This window comes from Eumetopias jubatus, unplaced genomic scaffold (assembly GCF_037043125.1).
Source record: "Eumetopias jubatus isolate StellerSeaLion01/CBP00866 unplaced genomic scaffold, mEumJub1_p1.0 scaffold_7, whole genome shotgun sequence".
NCBI classification, from domain to species: Eukaryota; Metazoa; Chordata; class Mammalia; order Carnivora; family Otariidae; genus Eumetopias; species Eumetopias jubatus.
In genome coordinates, this window is record NW_028274813.1 from 107,815,489 (window position 1) to 107,833,143 (window position 17,655).

General features: G+C 38.9%; 1 protein-coding gene across 2 annotated transcripts in view; it reads left to right on the top strand.

Annotated features, from left to right (window-relative positions):
* Positions 1 to 621: 621 nt before the first annotated feature.
* Positions 622 to 17,655, top strand: part of PIAS1 (protein inhibitor of activated STAT 1) — a 117,402-nt gene continuing 100,368 nt past the window's right edge. For both annotated transcript variants that reach the window (XM_028100217.2, XM_028100219.2), the window contains exon 1: positions 622 to 699. In XM_028100217.2, the coding sequence (XP_027956018.1) occupies positions 676 to 699 (24 nt within the window). In that variant the 5' untranslated portion in view covers positions 622 to 675. The remainder of the gene's footprint in view (positions 700 to 17,655) is intronic.

Genomic DNA, 17,655 nt, shown 5'->3' on the forward strand with positions numbered 1-17,655 from the left:
TTAATGAATGAACGTCTTCAGAATTTTGTCTTAGGTCACCCCTGTTAAGTGTTTGGACAAGTCACTTTTCCTCTCTGAGCCCTCATTTCTGACTATATACATACCACGTGAATTGTAATCTTTTCTCTGCCCACCTCAAAGCGCTGTCATAAGGAAGATCTGAGCTAATAAATCTGGAAATGCTTCATCAAAAGATCCTCAAATGTAACGGATTGTTATTTTTAGCCCACGCGTATCCTCGCAGGTAGCAGGTGCCAAAAAGGACTCGCTGATTGGGGGAGGGGGCCATTATAGTTTCTGTGACTGTAGGCATCGAAGCTTTGCAGAAGGGTTCCGCAGGCCGCGGAGGGGCGGGGCTCAGGCCCGCAGCCCCCTCGCTCCGGCCTTTCCCTGGAGGCGCTAGCCCGGAGAGGATGGGGGGCGGGGAGGTCGAGGGGGGAGTAACTGTCAAACCTCCCCATTTGGCGCCATTATTTAAATGGTACGTGCCGGTCTCGCTGCTGTACGTGCCCGGGGCGGGGCTCCGAGCGCCGGGAGAGGGGCGGAGGCCGGAGGCAGGACGGGGAGGTGGAGGGGCGAGAGGGGACGGGCCAGGGCGGGGCTAGGCTGGCTAGAGGGGCGGGTCTAGCGGCGGCCCCCGGCGAGGTTCAGTGCGCTTGCGCTGACAGACGCAAGATGGCGGACAGTGCGGAACTAAAGGTAAAGCGCAGCTCGAATTCACTTCTAATATTCGGCCGCGGAGACGGCGCCGCTGGTGCCGAGGGGGATGGGTCCGGCCCTGGGGGGCCGCTCGGGCCTGACTCCACCCGGGCCTGGAGTTGTAGGGAGGAGTGGCGCGCCCGGCCCCCGCCGAGGGGGCCCGGCAGCGGCGGGCCGCGGGCCCCGGGTGCCTCGGGGGCGCTGACGGGTCGTCCCCGGCGTGTTATTGTTGTGGGCGCCTCTGGCGGGGGTGGCGGGGGAAGAGATCGGGAGTCGGGAGGTAGGGGCCTCGGCTGCCCCCTGGGCTCGGCTTCTTCACCTTCCACCAGCCTCCCCGCCCCCCCATGGGGAACGGGGGCTGGGGCAGAGTGTTCGTGTAGGGGGGATTGGGAAAGCTCCCCGCCGCCGCTTCCTCTTCCTCCTTTGCAGTCCCGGGCTGCTGTCAGGAGCTCTCCTCAGACCCCCGGGAACTTGGCTTCGGCCGCCCCGCCCCTCCGTGGCTCCCTGCCGCCCCCGCCCCGGACTCGCTCTACTCGGCTGCCCGCCTGTCAGGAGGCGCCCGGGGTGCCCCGCTTGTGGCCAGCGCGATCCTGGGGCTGTGGGGCAGGGATGTGGGGACAAGCTCCGGTAAAGTTTAGTGAGCCCCGGGCCGGCGTTGGGGTTCAGCTGAGGGGTAGCGGGGTAGTCCGCCTGGGCGGGACGTTACTTTCTCTCTGATTCTGGGCAACCGGGGGGGGGAAGAACCCCCCTCGAAGAGTGTGTATTTGGAAGCAGTGGTGGGTGGTGGGAAGCAGCTACCTCTCCCTTCTTTTCCTTTGCCTGGTGTGGAGGGTGAGAGGAGCCTTTGGGGGTCTCTGCACACACCATGATGGCGATGCTATAGCTGATGGAGGTGAATGGTTCGTGTTTATATCCCCCCGTTGCCTTTTGTTTGTAGGGACATCTTGCTGGCCATGTTGATTTGAACGAAATTCTCCCCTCATCCTACTTCAACCCCCAATAAATAGAATGTTCCTGCGTTCCTCTCAACTGTACCAATTACTCACGCCTCGCGAAATTGGATGAAAGGGTGCCCCCTTTTCCCCGCTGTTTCTCCCACCCCAATCTTCTTTACCTGATGATGGCTTCTTTACCGAAGCAGATATACCACTACACAAGCTGTTGGGGGAGGGGGGTGGAACCCTTATGATTGGATTGTGACAAATGGGGCTCCGCTTGAATAATTTTGGTTTAGTAGCAGGCAGTTTTAACTAACGCGTATTATTTCGAGGCTCTGAACTCGATATTCCCCTCTCTGTGGCTTCCTGTGTGTGAACCAAGCAGCTGGTTATATCTTGACCCAGAGAACTGACATCTCTGTCAGAGTGGCGATTGGGATATACAGTTGTAAATCTTTGGGGAGGGTCCTCTGTCTCTATTTAATAAAAATTATTTAAAAAAAAATTTCTCCGTTATACTGAAACGACAGCTTCTAGAACAGGCAAACACCACGTTTGTTTCTGGAGTTTTTCTGTGGAAAGCTTCGCTGAAAGATCAATTTCCTCAATAATTTTGCAACGTTAACGTTCCAAAATTTGTATATTAAGGCGCTGGCTTTGAATGTCATTCTTTTAAAATTTACTTCTAATTACAAATTAATTGAAGAGAGCAGACTTGGAATGGTTGGTCTCGTTTTTTTCCAGTTTCAAACTATTGACGAAATGAAAAAGCCTCAGCAATTTGAATATTTTTGAGGTCATTAACTCTTGAAATAGAAAGTACACAACTTTAAGATACATGTTTTCTATAGTTTCACTCTTAAGATGTAGTCACAGTGTTGCTGTGATCTTTGCCTTCTAATATTTATTTTGTTTGGAATCCTTTTGAATGATAGCTAATCAGTTCTGTTATACATGGGCCACAGAATAAAGCTGAAAAGCTTGTGCTGGTTATATTGTCACTCTTGATGCTGTCCAAAGAAACTGGTATGGAAAGCACATGCTGGGAGATTTCCTCCTTTGTTCTTTCTCATTTTAAGAAAGTGCCTTTGGGGATAGATCAGATCCCTGGTTTGAGTCTTGTTAGGTAAAGTTTCTCTTTACAAAAATGAGCCTCTATCAGATAAATGCTAAACACTTGGGGGAAACATTATTTTTCTAAAAATGGTCTCCCTTTTTGCCCTCTCAAAAAATCTACTTGAGTTTTTTTCAGAGGAAAAACTACTCTTGTGTTCCTGTAGTACAATTTTTTCAAGTTATAATAACTGTTTTGACATACTGGTTTGGCATTGTGTGTTCCCAGTACTTTGAGAAGCTGTGATAAATTGCTTAGCTGGTGGTAGCTGTGTTAAAAATTTTAGTACTTGATTGTGGTTAGATTTGCTGGGCTTTTTTTTTTTTTTTGAAGGGGTAGATGATCTTAGGAACGCCTACCATAGTTATTTGAGAATGTGTGTATATAATTTTCTGTGCAGTAAGCTTTGGAAGATACTCCTTTTGGAAATTATATTTTCTGATGGTTTTTCTTTTTTGTTTTGGAAGTAAATAGCATTTATTCTTAATAAGATAGGATAAGTCAGAATAAAATTTAAGAAAAACCCAGATTTTTCAGCTTTAGGTGAAAATATAGTCTGACAATGGATTTCCAACTATGAGGCTTTGAGTAAATACAGTGACCTTTTTGTTATCTTAATTCACAACCCACATTTCATCTTGCTGTGGATTGTATTCATAATTATTTTCCTCATGGCCCATTTGAGTGAGTTCTTTTAAATCTATAACAAATCTACAAAGATCAGATGGGAAAAATGGATAGATCTGTATCTCCTGTAGGAATGGTGCAAGCTGCAACACTTGAAGATACTGCCAATAAAAATTAGATTGTGAGTCATACATATCAAAAAGAATTCTCTGTGCACATTTGTTTATGAAAGGTTTAATTTTTCATTAGGGGAATACCCATAAATGACATGTGTAAGAAGGTCGAGAGTGAGCATTTTATTATCTTTAGGAACTTAAAAAGCAGGAGGGTGTGATGGCCAGATGATCTTGGAAGTTAAAAATCTGACAGCTTCATGTAGTTCCTCTTAAAGTACTTTTTTTTTTTTTAAGATTTATTTATTTTAGAGAGAGACAGTGCATGCCCTTTTTCGAGGGGGAGTTGAGGGAGGGGCAGAGAGGAGGAAAATCTCAAGCAGACTTCCTGCTGAGCATGGAGCCTGGGGTGGGGTGGGGTGGGGTAGGGGCTCAAGGGCTTGATCTCACAACGCTAAGATGACCTGAGCAGAAATCAAGAGTCGGATGTTTAACCGGCTGAGCCACCTAGGTGCCCCAAAGTACTTTTTTTATTACAATTTGTTTGCATTAACTCTCAAATCAAGTTATATTGCCCTTTTAACTCACAGGAGGAACAGTGGGGAGGAAGAAGTTCATCATTTTAGTGGAATAAAATAATGGAATTCAATGGGAAGAGAAGCCATACTTTTGACACTACGCTTTTAAAAGTATAAGCATGTCAGTAAATTCTGTTGTCATATTCTGCCTCTTTATTTTCAAGAAATAGCCACTTAATTTTAATCTTTGTGGTGTGATTTGTCTGCTTTTTATTTCGGATGGAAACCTTACAGTTTATTTGTGAATTTGATTTGACTCTCCCTAATTTGGTTTCGTGTCAGGTGCCACATTTAGATAGCTTTTGTTTTAAGTCACCATTTTTATGAAGAGTATTTAAAAACAATTTATAAAACACTTTGGTTTTTAAGTATTTCATATAATTGTTTTGAAATACTGCTTTTTCATCTACAGTTTTCTCCTAGGTCATTGTATTGTCTTTCTCTTCAAAGAGTCTCTTGTAACCACTGTGGATTGCAATAATGCTTAGTGGTGAGTCCATAGCTGATTGACCTTGGGTTTCTCCTGGTAAACTACATCAACGTGCTGCTCCAGGGTGCTTGCTGAGGCTTTTTGAGTTCAGTGTGATTTGTACCCTTTCCTGGTGGTAACTAGGGATAAGAAAATAAAATGGCTCATGGTTGTAGTGGGAACTGGGAAGAAGTATCTGAGTTTCTGAAAAATTGGGTGTTTATGATAAGATGTAGCCTTTAAAAACAAAGCCCCTGGTTGGTTTATTACTTTATAGAATTGTAGTGCTTTCTGAAGTATTTTGCTCTGGCATTAAGCACCTTTTTCTTTTTTTCATATTTGAATGAATATTTTTGTATAGTACTTTGTACTTTATAATGTTGCAGTTTATAATGTATCACATTATCTCATCTGATCTTTCCAACAGTTCTTTGAGGTAGGAAGGCAGGTCATATCTCTTTCATTGATGAAGTGAGCCCAGAAAGAGTAAGTGACTAGCCCAAGGTCATACAAGTAAAAGTGGCAGGAACTTGAACCTAGGTCTTAATGATTTCAAACCCTGTACTGTATAGGCTGCTGTAAAGGTGCCATGTCTGTTCTGGAGCCCTCTAGGGTGCCTCGCTAACAAAGAATTCCAGTTATGTTGTTGCTAATACTTTCCCTCTTGCTCTATGCCAGGGTATTTTTGGATATTCCTTGGGCCTTTTGCAAGGAATATTTTGGAGTTTGTTAGTTGGAATCATAGATGTTAATTCTTGCAAATGTCATTTTGCCAAAATTTCAGAGAATACTGAAAAATAAGCAGAAAAAAAAAGACACCTGTAAGCCCAGCACTTAGAAATATCATGGTTAACATCTGGGTATCTATCTGTTTAGACTTTCTCTCTTTGAGCATATGTGTATGTATATTCATCACAAAAAGAAATCACGTTTTTCTTTATGTGTAATCTGCTATTTTCATGGCTAACTTTCTAGGTAAGTAAATATAGGTCTGTGTGATCATTTGAAAAGTAACATTGTATTTTATTCAGCTAGTCCCTTATCATTGGACAATTAGATATTTCTACTTTTTTGCTTATTTTGACAAACAGCCTGATATAAAGGTTTGCACATGTTTTATTCTAACAGAATACATTGATATGACAACTTTTTCTGTGCTTTAGGGAGCAATGCTAATGGTATTTTGATTAGATGAAGTGTTGTGAGTGAAATAAGTAATTCTGGATTTGTTCATTGTCTATACCTTTGTTTCTGTTTCTGTAAACGTATCAGATAAGATTATTAAATGATGGCAGAGTATATTTATAAAAATGTAAGTAAACATTTGATAGAGTATGAAATAGAGTATGAAACAGCATTTATAATTTATTTCAGGTATGTTTGATTTTGGAAATTATATCATAGTAATCAAATATTGGAAGTTTATGTGCCTTGTTTAGATGTGCATCTGTTTTTAACTGACACTTTAAGAAAAGCAGTGCTGAGCATTAATATAAAGTGGAAATGAGAGTTTGCCTTACTCATATTTTTTTCTCAAAACTAAGTGTTGCCAAAATACTAGTTTGTAGATAACATTGTTTTGAGGAAGCTGTTATAGAAAAGAGGTTACAGAGGCAATGAAAATATTTTTCTATTTTAAGAAGAAGCCTTTATGGGTTAAATTAACTAATAAATGCATATGTGAATCTTTATGGGTTAAATCAATAAATGGATATGTCAGTTATTATTTGTGCAACATCTGGGAAGTACACTGTAGAAGGAATAGTTGATGAGATTAAGGGCGTGAAAGTGATCAAACTCTAAATTTGACATATCAGATTTAGTCCATGTAAACTTAAATTTATATAACAAGTTTTACCATTAGGATTTTTAAAAATAGGAGAAAAGAAATGTTAAGTACATGGTTGTATTTTATTATCAGTTTCATAATTGCTATGCACTTTTTGCTACTCTTATTACAAAACGTTTGTGATTATACTTCCCCTTCCATGTTAAAAACTGTGGAACTCCCACTACTTTTCATTCCTTCTACTTTTGGTTTAAGTGGTATCACATGAAATGATAGCCCCCAAACTCCTCCTCCCTTCAGAATTACCTGGTAAAACTTCCTTCTTTGTAATGCATTTATAAAACTCAGTAAAATGAAGAAATTACCCTTTTTCCTTTTCTGTTTCACCTTAGATCAAACAAAATAAATATAAATCCTTTGAACATTAACTAGTAACTTTGAAATATCAGTAACTCTCCAGAGATTGTTGCAAATGTGCCTATTTTTTAAAACTTCATCTCCTTCTTACTTTTCCTGCTATTCTTTTTTGCTTTCAATTTTCCCCCCTTTGGCTGCCAGGTTAATTTTCCCCAAACATTTCTTTTCATCCTGTCACTCCAGTGGCTTTCCATCGAAAACAAGGTAAAATCTTAGCTCTCAGGTATTCAGGATTTCCTATAGTCTGATCCCAGTCCACTTTTTGTGTATTTTGTCTCCTGTACTCTATGGCAAAAGTCCTTAACTTAAAGCCAGAGCTGTTAGTTTGCTTCTTTTTGTTGACTAGTGTTCTGCTTTGTACACCACTTCATTTTCCCCCATTCCTACCCTGTGTACATAGTAGGGGCTTAAGATACATTTGTGAAATGAACAAATTATGTTCAAAATTCATTTCTTTATAGTAAGGGGGCTGATGCACATGTCTATATGACAGTCTGTATTGTAAACATTCACATCATCACATTTTATTTTATGGCTGCTTTGGAGATGAACTTGAATAACATTAAATCTAGAATAATTTATGGGGTGCTTGGGTGGCTCAGTCAGTTAAGCATCTGCCTTCAGCTCAGGTCATGGTCCCAGGGTCCTGGGATCAAGTGCCACATCGGGCTCCCTGCTCAGCGGGGAGCCTACTTCTCCCTCTGCCTGCCGCTCCCTCTGCTTGTGTGCTCTCGCTCTCCCCCTCTCTCTCTGACAAATAAAATCTTTAAAAAAAATAAAGAAAATCTAGAATAATTTATGAAAGACTGTTTTAGGTTTGTCTTTTATATTTCTTTACGTTATATAGATAATAAGTGACTACATTTCTGATTGTAGTGATATGGCAGTAAATAGAGTACAGTTTTAAAGACCTTCATCATCTTCAACCCTCCCCTCCCCCAGAGGTAATCACTTTGGTATCTATTATTTTTGGGGGGGTGGGAGCATAACAGCTTTATTGAGATACAATTCACATACCATACAGTTCATCTATTTAAAGTACACAATTAACTGGTTTTTAGTACATTTACAAAGTTGTGCAACCATCAACATAATCAATTTTAAAATATTTTCCTTACCCCCAGAAGAAATCCTGTACCTTTCAGCTATCACCCCCACTGCCCACAACTCATTTCACCCTGAGGCAGCTGCTAATCTGCTTTTGGTCTCTGTAGATTTGACTATTTTGGACATTTCATATATATGAAATAATACATAGTCTTCTGTGTCTAATCTATTCATTTTTCTTTGGATGGGCATTAACTGTGCCTGTATAGTATTTTTAATTTATTGTATGTATATATCTAGATTCACATATGACTGGGCACACAGAAGGAACTCAGTATTACTAAATGAATGTACATGTACATAAGTATATTTTCTAAAAACACAAGTGGGATCATATTATACCTAATATCCTTTAACTTGCTTTTTTCACTTAATATAATATATATTGAAGATCTTTCCATGTCATATCCCAAAGTGAGATCATCTCATTCTTTTTTAACAGTGCACATATTTTGTATGTATATTTATAGAGGTCTACCTCTTGAATTTATCAATGTATATGTCTAAAAGTTCTTAACTTGTTGTGATAGTTTTGTTATACTGTTGCTTTTTTTAAACCAGTTGCCACATTTAATATAATATCTATGGTATTAGCATTGGAGTTTCACTGAAAAATAGGAATAAAAACTAAAACAGGTAAAGGTTGTTTGGCTTGAGGAGAAATGGAATGTAGGCTCTTTACGGGATTCTGGCAGTGCACAACCAAAGCAGTTCATTTTGTATTTGGGTTTCTGAATGTGAGCAAGCCTGTTTTTAGCTTCATGGCATAGTGCTTAAAATAGAATTTAACATGCTATCTTGTGCTTTATGGTGAATTTTTAAGACTTTTTCTTGCAGTCGTGTAGGTCTAATCTTAAAAAAAGATCTGAAAGATTTCAGGATAAACATTTTTCTCTTAGATTAAAATCATCATTCTGGTCTCTGGGGTTCTGTAAGTTACCCAAGAAAGGGAATGTAGAGGCGCCTAGCTGATGGTAGGTACTTGGCAATAGTTTGTTACTTATTTAGGAAGTTATCTATCACATTCTGTCATTCATAATTTTTGAGTTCCAACTCTGAGGTATCAGACTATGAGTGGTTTGAGTGTATCTCTGTGTATGTGTGTGTATTTAGACATTCTTGTTATAATGGGATATTTATTAAAAAATTACCTTTTTTATTTTTATTTATTTATTTTATTTTATTTTATTTATTTATTTTGACAGAGAGAGACACAGCGAGAGAGGGAACACAAGTAGGGGGAGTGAGAGAGGGAGAAGCGGGCTTCCTGCCGAACAGGGAGCCCGATGCGGGGCTCGATCCCAGGACCCTGAGATCATGACCTGAGCCGAAGGCAGACGCTTAACGACTGAGCCACCCAGGCGCCCCAAAAATTACCTTTTTTTAATCATACAAGTAGTGCATCAGCTATTATTACAGTGGTTCTCAAAGTCCATTTTCCAGGCTTCTGGTGGCTTTCTAGGCTCTTTCTGGGGGTGGTGGTCCAAGTCTAAAACTATTTTTCTAATAGTAGTAAGGCACTATTTATTATATTGGCATTTGCAGAATCAGTGGTGGGTAAAATTGCTGGTGCCTTAGCATGAATTAAGGCAGTGGCACTAAACTGTACTAGTTTAGTATGTCACCATACATTTGGAATTAAAAAATAAATGCCAGTTATCCTTAGTATCCTTAATTAAGCAAAAAAGAAAGTATTAATTTGATTATGTCTCAATCCTTGAATCCATTTGGAAATATATTTTGTGTGATGAAATGAGAAGTACCTGTAAATACTTTTACTGAGTACCAAATCCAAGAAAAGATTTTGTGCAGTTGTTTGAGTTGTGGGCTGAACTGGCTGCTTTTTTAATGGAATACCATTTTTACTTGAAAGAATGGCTGACAGAGTATGGTTATACAGACTTGGATAATCAGGACATTTTCTCTACAAGAAAAACAACTGACAGTATTTGTTGCTGATGATAAAATTCAAGTTTTCAAGCGAAAATGGAATTTTGGAATACTTGTATTTGCTACTGTGAGTTTGACAGCCTCCCAATACTTTTTGATAAGATCAGTGGTGGTACTAATGAATGCGATATATTGAAAGTGTCAACATTTGGAAGAACTGCGTAACTCAGTGAAGCAGTGCTTTCTAAATAATGCATGGTATTGTAAATTCATGCGTGGGTAAAAAGATCCATTGGAAATGGAAGATATACCAATGGATTTCAATAAATCAGAGTAGGAAGTATTCACTTGATATGGTTTCAGATTTCATATTGCAACAGCCTTAAAGAAACTGCTGCTTGTTGAGTTTTGGTGAAGAATCAAAGAATATCCACAGTTATCTGAAAAGACTATTGAAATACTATCTTTTTCCAACTACATACCTGCATGGGCTGAATTTTCTTCCTGTACTTCAGTCAGAACAACCTCATGGAGCAGATTAAATGCAAAAGCAGATATTAGAATCTGGCTGTCTTTTTAAGTCAGACATTAAAGCGGTTTGCAAAAATGTAAAACAATGATAGTCTTGCTAATATATTTTTGTCTTGGAATGTAGTTTTTAAAATTAATATGTGATTTATGTTAACAGATAATTATTTTTAAATGATAAATCATTAAAAATTGTTTTAGTTTCTAACAGTAAATATGGTTAGATTTTTAAAAGAGATTTATTTATTTGAAAAGAGAGAACGTGGGGAGGAAAGGGGCAGAGGAAGAGGGAGAGAGAGAATCTCAGGTAGGCTCCCCGCTGAGCGCGGAGCCATATACCGGGCTCAATCTCAGGACCCTAAGATTGCTCCCTGAGCGGAAACCAAGAGTTGGATGCTTAACTGACTCAGGCACACAGGTGCCCCAATATCGATAGATTTAATCAACAAAGTTTTTTGGGGTCCTCCATTTTCTAGACTTTATAAAAGAGTCCTGAGAGCAAAAACTTTGAGAACTTGAACACCGTTTATATAAGATTTACAATACCAGGAGTCTGTAGTTTAAAATCAGACTATCCCTTTCACCTTCTCACCCTGGCATTTTTTTTTATTTGTTTAAAAGAAAAAATGGTTTGCTTATAGATAATGGTGATCTCATTTACAAGGCAAGTTTGTAAGCAGAAACTGTTTAATTGTATCTTGCATCTCTGTAGTAAAAATACTGATGTTTGCATTGCATTCAATGACTACTCTCAAGTGCTTTAAATCAGTAATGGTGTGGGGATTGTATAACTCTTTATTTTCTCAAGGTTTTGTCTCAACCCTTGATTGTAGTAGGGGATAGAAATAGCTTGGGCAAATGAAAAATACATACAGATGTCCCCTAACCTATTTTAGCCAATAATTTCCTCTTCAGCAGATCTTACTAGGTCTTACCAAATACCTAAGATAATTGGTTTGCATTTGACCTATTTTGTTTTCTTCCTTTCCCTCTTGTGGGATTGGAAGTGGAACCTAGAGATTATAAAACTCTGAATGCTTTTCTAGTTTCTTTCTACCTTTCTTTAGAGTTGCATTTGAAAAGCTTCAGCCTCTGTATTCCTCAAGTGTCTTTCCCCAGGGTGTCAGGGTAATACTAGAAAACAAAGATTTTTGTGCAAAACTTATTTTAATCTGTGATTTCAAAATAAAGTAACATCTTAAAGGTGAAAGTTTTTTTTAAGTATGGTATTTTGTGGGTAATTGAATCCTAATTAGGGAAAAGAAAATGAATTTCAGGATTGCCATTATTTTTCACTCCTAAATTTAAATAGTAACCCCAGGAATAGTGCAATTACTAATGAGAAAGGGGAACAGTTAAAGTTAATAACCCTTAATTCCAGACTATTTTTTAAAAAGTTACTTCTTGGTATATGTGGCAACTATGTTAAAAAATTTTTTGGGGGGCATCTGGTTGGCTCATTTGGTGGAGCTTGTGGCTCTTGATCTCAGGGTTGTGAGTTCAAGCCCCACATTGGGAGTGGAGCCTACCTAAAAAAAAATTAAAAAAAAAGGTTTTCCACATGGCAACCCTGCTATGCCCAATGGAAAGGATATTAGATAAGATTCACCTGTAATGAGCAGCATTATTTGCATATAAAAATGTGCTGTAACTCTTGAACAGTTTGATTGAGTAGGTTCAACTTTGCTACTTATAGACTGGTTGATAATTGTTCAGAACTACTTTCTTGTAGGTAAACACTTCATATTGTCCTGAGTTATTTTCTGGAATCTGCTGGGGATCTTAATAGGTAATTCTCTTGAGTGTGGAGAGTGATAATTAACATTTTGTTTTGCATACAATGTCTAGTTTTATCTGTAGCTTTAGTAAAAGTGGCCCAGTTTTTGATGTTCAAATGTCTTGTCATCCTAACTGCATAATCCATTTGAAGGATTGGGGTGATGTTTGTGTTTGTATGGTGGGGGTAGTGGTGCTGAGGGTGCTGTGAATGCTGTTGGAATTCAAGGGGCATGTCCTCCAGTGAACGTAATTCTGCAGATAAAGTTAATTAAAGGAAAAGTGATATTGATGTGAAGTGCAAATAGTTAAACTCAAGCTTTTATTAATTAGCTATGGGTTTAGGGTATTTGATTGAAGAAGTAATATTTTTTTTTTTAGATTTTATTTATTTATTTGACAGAGACACAGTGAGAGAGAGAGAGAGAGAGAGAGCACAAGCAGGGGGAGTGGGAGAGGGAGAAGCAGGCCTCCTGCTGAGCAGGGAGCCTGATGCGGGGCTTCATCCCAGGACCCTGGAATTGTGACCTGAGCTGAAGGCAGATGCTTAACGACAGCCACACAGGCGCCCCCAGAAGAAGTAATATCTTAATGAATATAAAAATAATTTTTTTCACTTGATTTAAAAATTGCTTCATCCATTAATGTTTTCCCTTTTATTTTTTTAAAGAATTTTTAAAAAAATGAAGATAGTTTTTTAAAGATTTCATTCATTTATTCATGAGAGACAGAGAGAGTAAGAGAGAGAGAGAGGCAGAGGGAGAAGCAGGCTCCCAAGGAGCAGGGAGCCCGATGCGGGACTCGATCCCAGGACCCTGGGCTCATGACCTGAGCCGAAGGCAGACGCTTGACCATCTGAGCCACCCAGGTGCCCCAATGTTTTCCCTTTTATAATCTTACGTGGCTCATTAAAAACATGGTGTTGAAGAGAACTTATTTTACTTCCTATATAGTTAGGTCTTCTCATACGGTCATGTATTTATTCAGTTAATATTTGAGTGTATACTGTGTGTCTGGTATTAGTCATCAGTATACAGGGATAATTAGAACAATTCCTGTTGGAAAAGAACTCAGTCTGGTGGAGAGACAGATACATACTATCTTGCATCATAATTATCTGGTTAAGACCAGTAATAGAGCCATGCATGGTTGATGTGTACATTTTACTTAACTTTAAATCTCTATATTTCTTAATTATTATTTTTTTCAAAATTTTATTCATTTATTTGAGAGAGAGAGAGCATGAGAGAGAGATCACGAACAGGGGGTAGAGGTAGAGGGAGAAGCAGACTCCCTGCTGAGCAGGGAGCAGGACGTGGGACTAGATCCCAGGACCCTGGGATCATCATGACTTGAGCTGAAGGCAGACACGCAACCGACTGAGCCACCCAGGCGCCCTGAATTATTATATTTAAGATTGTTTCTCCTCAGCTTTCACATAAGAATTAACTAGATCGGTAGGAAAAAAAAAGTTAACGTAACTTAACTCTTTTGAAAAACTTACTATACGGGCGCCTGGGTGGCTCAGTCGTTAAGCGTCTGCCTTCGGCTCAGATCATGATCTCAGGGTCCTGGGATCGAGCCCCGCCATCAGGTTCCCTGCTCGGCAGGAGGTCTGCTTCTCCCTCTCCCACTCCCCCTGCCTGTGTTCCCTCTCTTGCTGTGTCTCTCTCTCAAATAAATAAATAAATAAAATCTTTAAAAAAACAAAACTTACTGTAGTCTTTTGTTTTGAGATTTTTGTATCCCTCCTGTCCAAATGCCTGCCCCCACCTCCCTTCCTCCCTGACCCATGGTTTTAAAAAAGGATCCTTCATTTTTAGGTTATTATTTTGCGAAGCTAAATTAACCAAAATCTATTAGGAGCAAAGGACTTTAAGTAAAGTTAAGGTTGAACTTTAATAATGATTTTTTTTTTTTTTTAGATTTTATTTATTTGACAGAGAGACACAGCAAGAGAGGGAACACAAGCAGGGGGAGTTGGAGAGGGAGAAGCAGGCTCTCCGCTGCGCAGAGAGCCCCATGCGGGGCTTGATCCCAGGACCCCGAGATCATGACCTGAGCCGAAGGCAGATGCTTAATGACTGAGCCACCCAGGCGCCCCTGAACTTGAATAATGATCTTACAGAAAGCTAGCTTACTGTTAGAGCTTCAAGATATCTTAGGTTTTTAGAAAATTTTCTCTAAGGGCTAGTTTTTTCTCTTGAATGAAACTAGACAATTTGAAGTATGGTAGAATTTTGAACAGTTAGAACAGACATTTTCTTTTGTATATACTTGCCTTTTGTAACATAAAGATGAGTTCTTCATTGTACATGGTACAAAGTGCCATTTCATTCTTGAACCTTTACATGTGACCTATCTGGAGGTTTTAGGATTTTTATTCCTGGTGTGCTTAAACTTCATGATGAAATGCCTTAGTATGGGTATTTTTCAGGCATTGTGCTAAGGTACTTGATGGCATAGTTTGGAGACACATGTCCTTCACTTCTAGGGAATTGTCTTGTATTAATCCTTTAGTAATATTCTCCCTTTCATTTTGTTTTCTATTGTTAGAGGACTGGACCTGTGTCTTTCCTTTTTTTTTTTTTTTAATTTTATTTTTTCAAGTAGGCTCCATGCCCAGTGTGGAGCCCAGCATGGGGCTTTAAGTCGTGAGCCTGAGATCAAGACCTGAGCTGAAATCAAGAGTCACGTGTTTAACTGACTGAGCCACCCAGGCGCCCCTACTTTTTTTTTTAACCAGTTGATTATTGTCTTTTGCTCTTTGTGCTTGTGACTTAACTTTTCTTTTTTCCTTTTTTCAATGTCATTTTGTTTCCTTTTAGGGAGGGAATATGGTAGGTGTTTGTGTATGATCATTGGTGGACATTGTAAACTCTGTGAAGCTCATAATATGAACTATGTTAATATATGGTAACCATTCTTAAATAGTTGCCAGTGTTGAATGAAGATTTATATTTAGTGATAATAGAAATTGTGTTCTTTTTTGAGACGTCTAGATTGCTTTAAGAAAATACATACACAAAATAATATGTATAATTTTGAAGAATGTATAACTTATAGAAGACTAATAAAACATCAAACTTAATAGAGTATTCCAAAACTTTGAGGCCTTTTTTGGTGCACCCTCATCCTATTTCCTCCCTAGTTCCTTTTACATAATTTATATTAATAAGTTGCTTTTAAAATCAAAACGTGATGAAATATTAGTTATGTATATATTTACTTGTAAGGTTGTTTTTAAGCTGTTGTCTCTAATTAAACCATCTAATTAAATATCATAGTCTTATAAATTTTCCAAATTTGGTACAGCATTTGAAGAGGAGGACTCCATAGGTGGAGGTGAAGAAGAAGGTTTTGGAGACCTCATTTTGAAAACATGCATAGCTGTGGTAAATATATATGCCCATAGAATCTAGCAATTATGCCTATTGATGTTTGGGGAGGACAAAGGGGCTTAAGTTAATTGCCACAGTGATAGACACTTGGTTAAATCTTGAAAAGTGCTTAGATTTGTATGTGTTCATCCTGTAGTCCATGAAGAAGTTGAAATGGTGAGAAAAGTTTAGCTTTTTGTGGAAGCATAAACCATTAAAGTTTGTGTTACACGCAATATATTTTTTCCATTATTTTGTTTGATACATTTAAAAAGGTTTCATGTAAAGTAAAACATAATTATTCCTTTACTGGGCTATATACATTCTGTGCTAACCCTTGAAAACAAATAAGCACTCTCCCCTTGCCTTTCCTTTTCCTTGTTTCAAGTTTGGCCTATCCTATCCCAGTTGCTTAAGGCAAGGATCTCATTCCATCAGTATAAAAATGAAAGCTGGTTTACATGCCAGATACTGTGTTAGATGCTCAGTCGTTATTTGGAAGTGAAATAGATTTGAGTCTTGGCCCTTGTGAAACATATTCTAGTATTCCAGTCAAGTACATGAAAATAGCTTGGTTCTCTTGCACCTTTCTATATCTGAATTTTTATAAAGCACTCATTTTTATAATTAGCAAAAAATGCTGTTTTTAAATTTTGGAAGTTTTTTTTTTTAAGTTTATTTATTTTAGAGAGAAGGAGAGAGAGTGAGGGTATGAGCACGCGAGCATTGGGAGGGGGAGCAGGAGAGGGAGAGAAGCAAACTCTGTGGAGCTGGATATGGGCCCGCATCCCACAACCCTGAGATCATGACCTGAGCCCCTGAGATCATGATCTGAGTCGAAACCGAGAGTCAGAGGCTCAACCAGCTGAGCCACCCAGGCACCTCTGGAAGTTTTTGTTGTTGGTTTTTTTTTTAAGTAACATAATAATTTTGAATGCTTTGGTATAGAAAGTTTAATAGTCATTTGCTTTATGCATGCTTATTAAAGGTAGTTTTTGGAGGAAAGAGGTGTGGGAGAAGCAAGGAAAAGATTTAAGTAATTATTGTGGGAAGTTCGATTGCTGGCTTACTGGAAAATTTAGTGGGATGCCTTTGCCATTGAAATTGACAATTATGAATGTATAGTAACATCTGTTTGCCTGTGTGCATGCATTCTTCTGTCTGCCTGTGTTGTAAAGTTGGAACCAGTTGAGGGTGCCAGGCATAGAGGGGGAAGGGAATTTTGCAAAGGGAAATTTAATTATGGACTGTGGAATCTCTCTAAGCTGGATATAAGAGGGCAGATGGATAGAGAGTGATAGATATTTATGATGTTGAATAGTTGCAGTGGAGGTACATAAGCAAGAATAGGAGGTGGTAGCTGGAGGATTCAGTGTTTGAATTAGTGATTTTGGAAGTGGCGCAGGTTTTGGTAGAAAGGTCCAGGGTGTGGCTACAGGAGTGAGTGGCTGAGGGTGGAGAGTAATGATAAAAAGTTAAGAAATATAGCTGAGGGTATTGGGTTGGAGTTTGGATAGTTGAGGCAGGTGCTGAAACCTTCAGTGAATGGCAGGGATATTGTTCTACAGCTGCACTGTCCAATACGGTAATGACTAGTCATATGTGGCTATTGAGCATTTGGAATGTGGCTGATCCAAATTGAGGTGTGCTGGAAGGTGGAAGTGCAAATATATAATGGATTTTGAGGACGTAGTGTGGGAATGAAAATATCTCATTAATAATTTTTATATTGATTACATGTTGGAATGATAATATTTTGGATATATTGGTTTAGGTAAAATATATTATTGATTTTACTTTTTTCTTTTGCTTTTGAAAAGTATAGTTAGGAGGCGCCTGGGTGGCTCAGTTAAGCATCTGCCTTCAGCTCAGGTCATGATCTCAGGGTCCTGGGATTGAGCCTTGCATTGGGCTCCCTGCCCAGCAGGCAGTCTGCTTCTCCCTCTCTCTGCTCATGCTTTCTCTTTCTCTCTCAAATAAATAAAATCTTAAAGAAAATCAAAGTATAGTTACTAGAAAATTTAAAATTACATGTGTAGCTTGAATTTGGAGCTTATATTATCTTTCTTTTGGGCAATGATTTTCTAGAAATAGTATGAACAGTAAGTAGTATGAGGATTAGAAGGGAAGATATCTGTAGGGGTTTCTGTAGAACCCAGTGTAAGAATCCTTTGGGAGAGGGAGTGGATTTTCATTGGTTCTCTAATGCTTTCTCTTCAGCTGTTTTTTG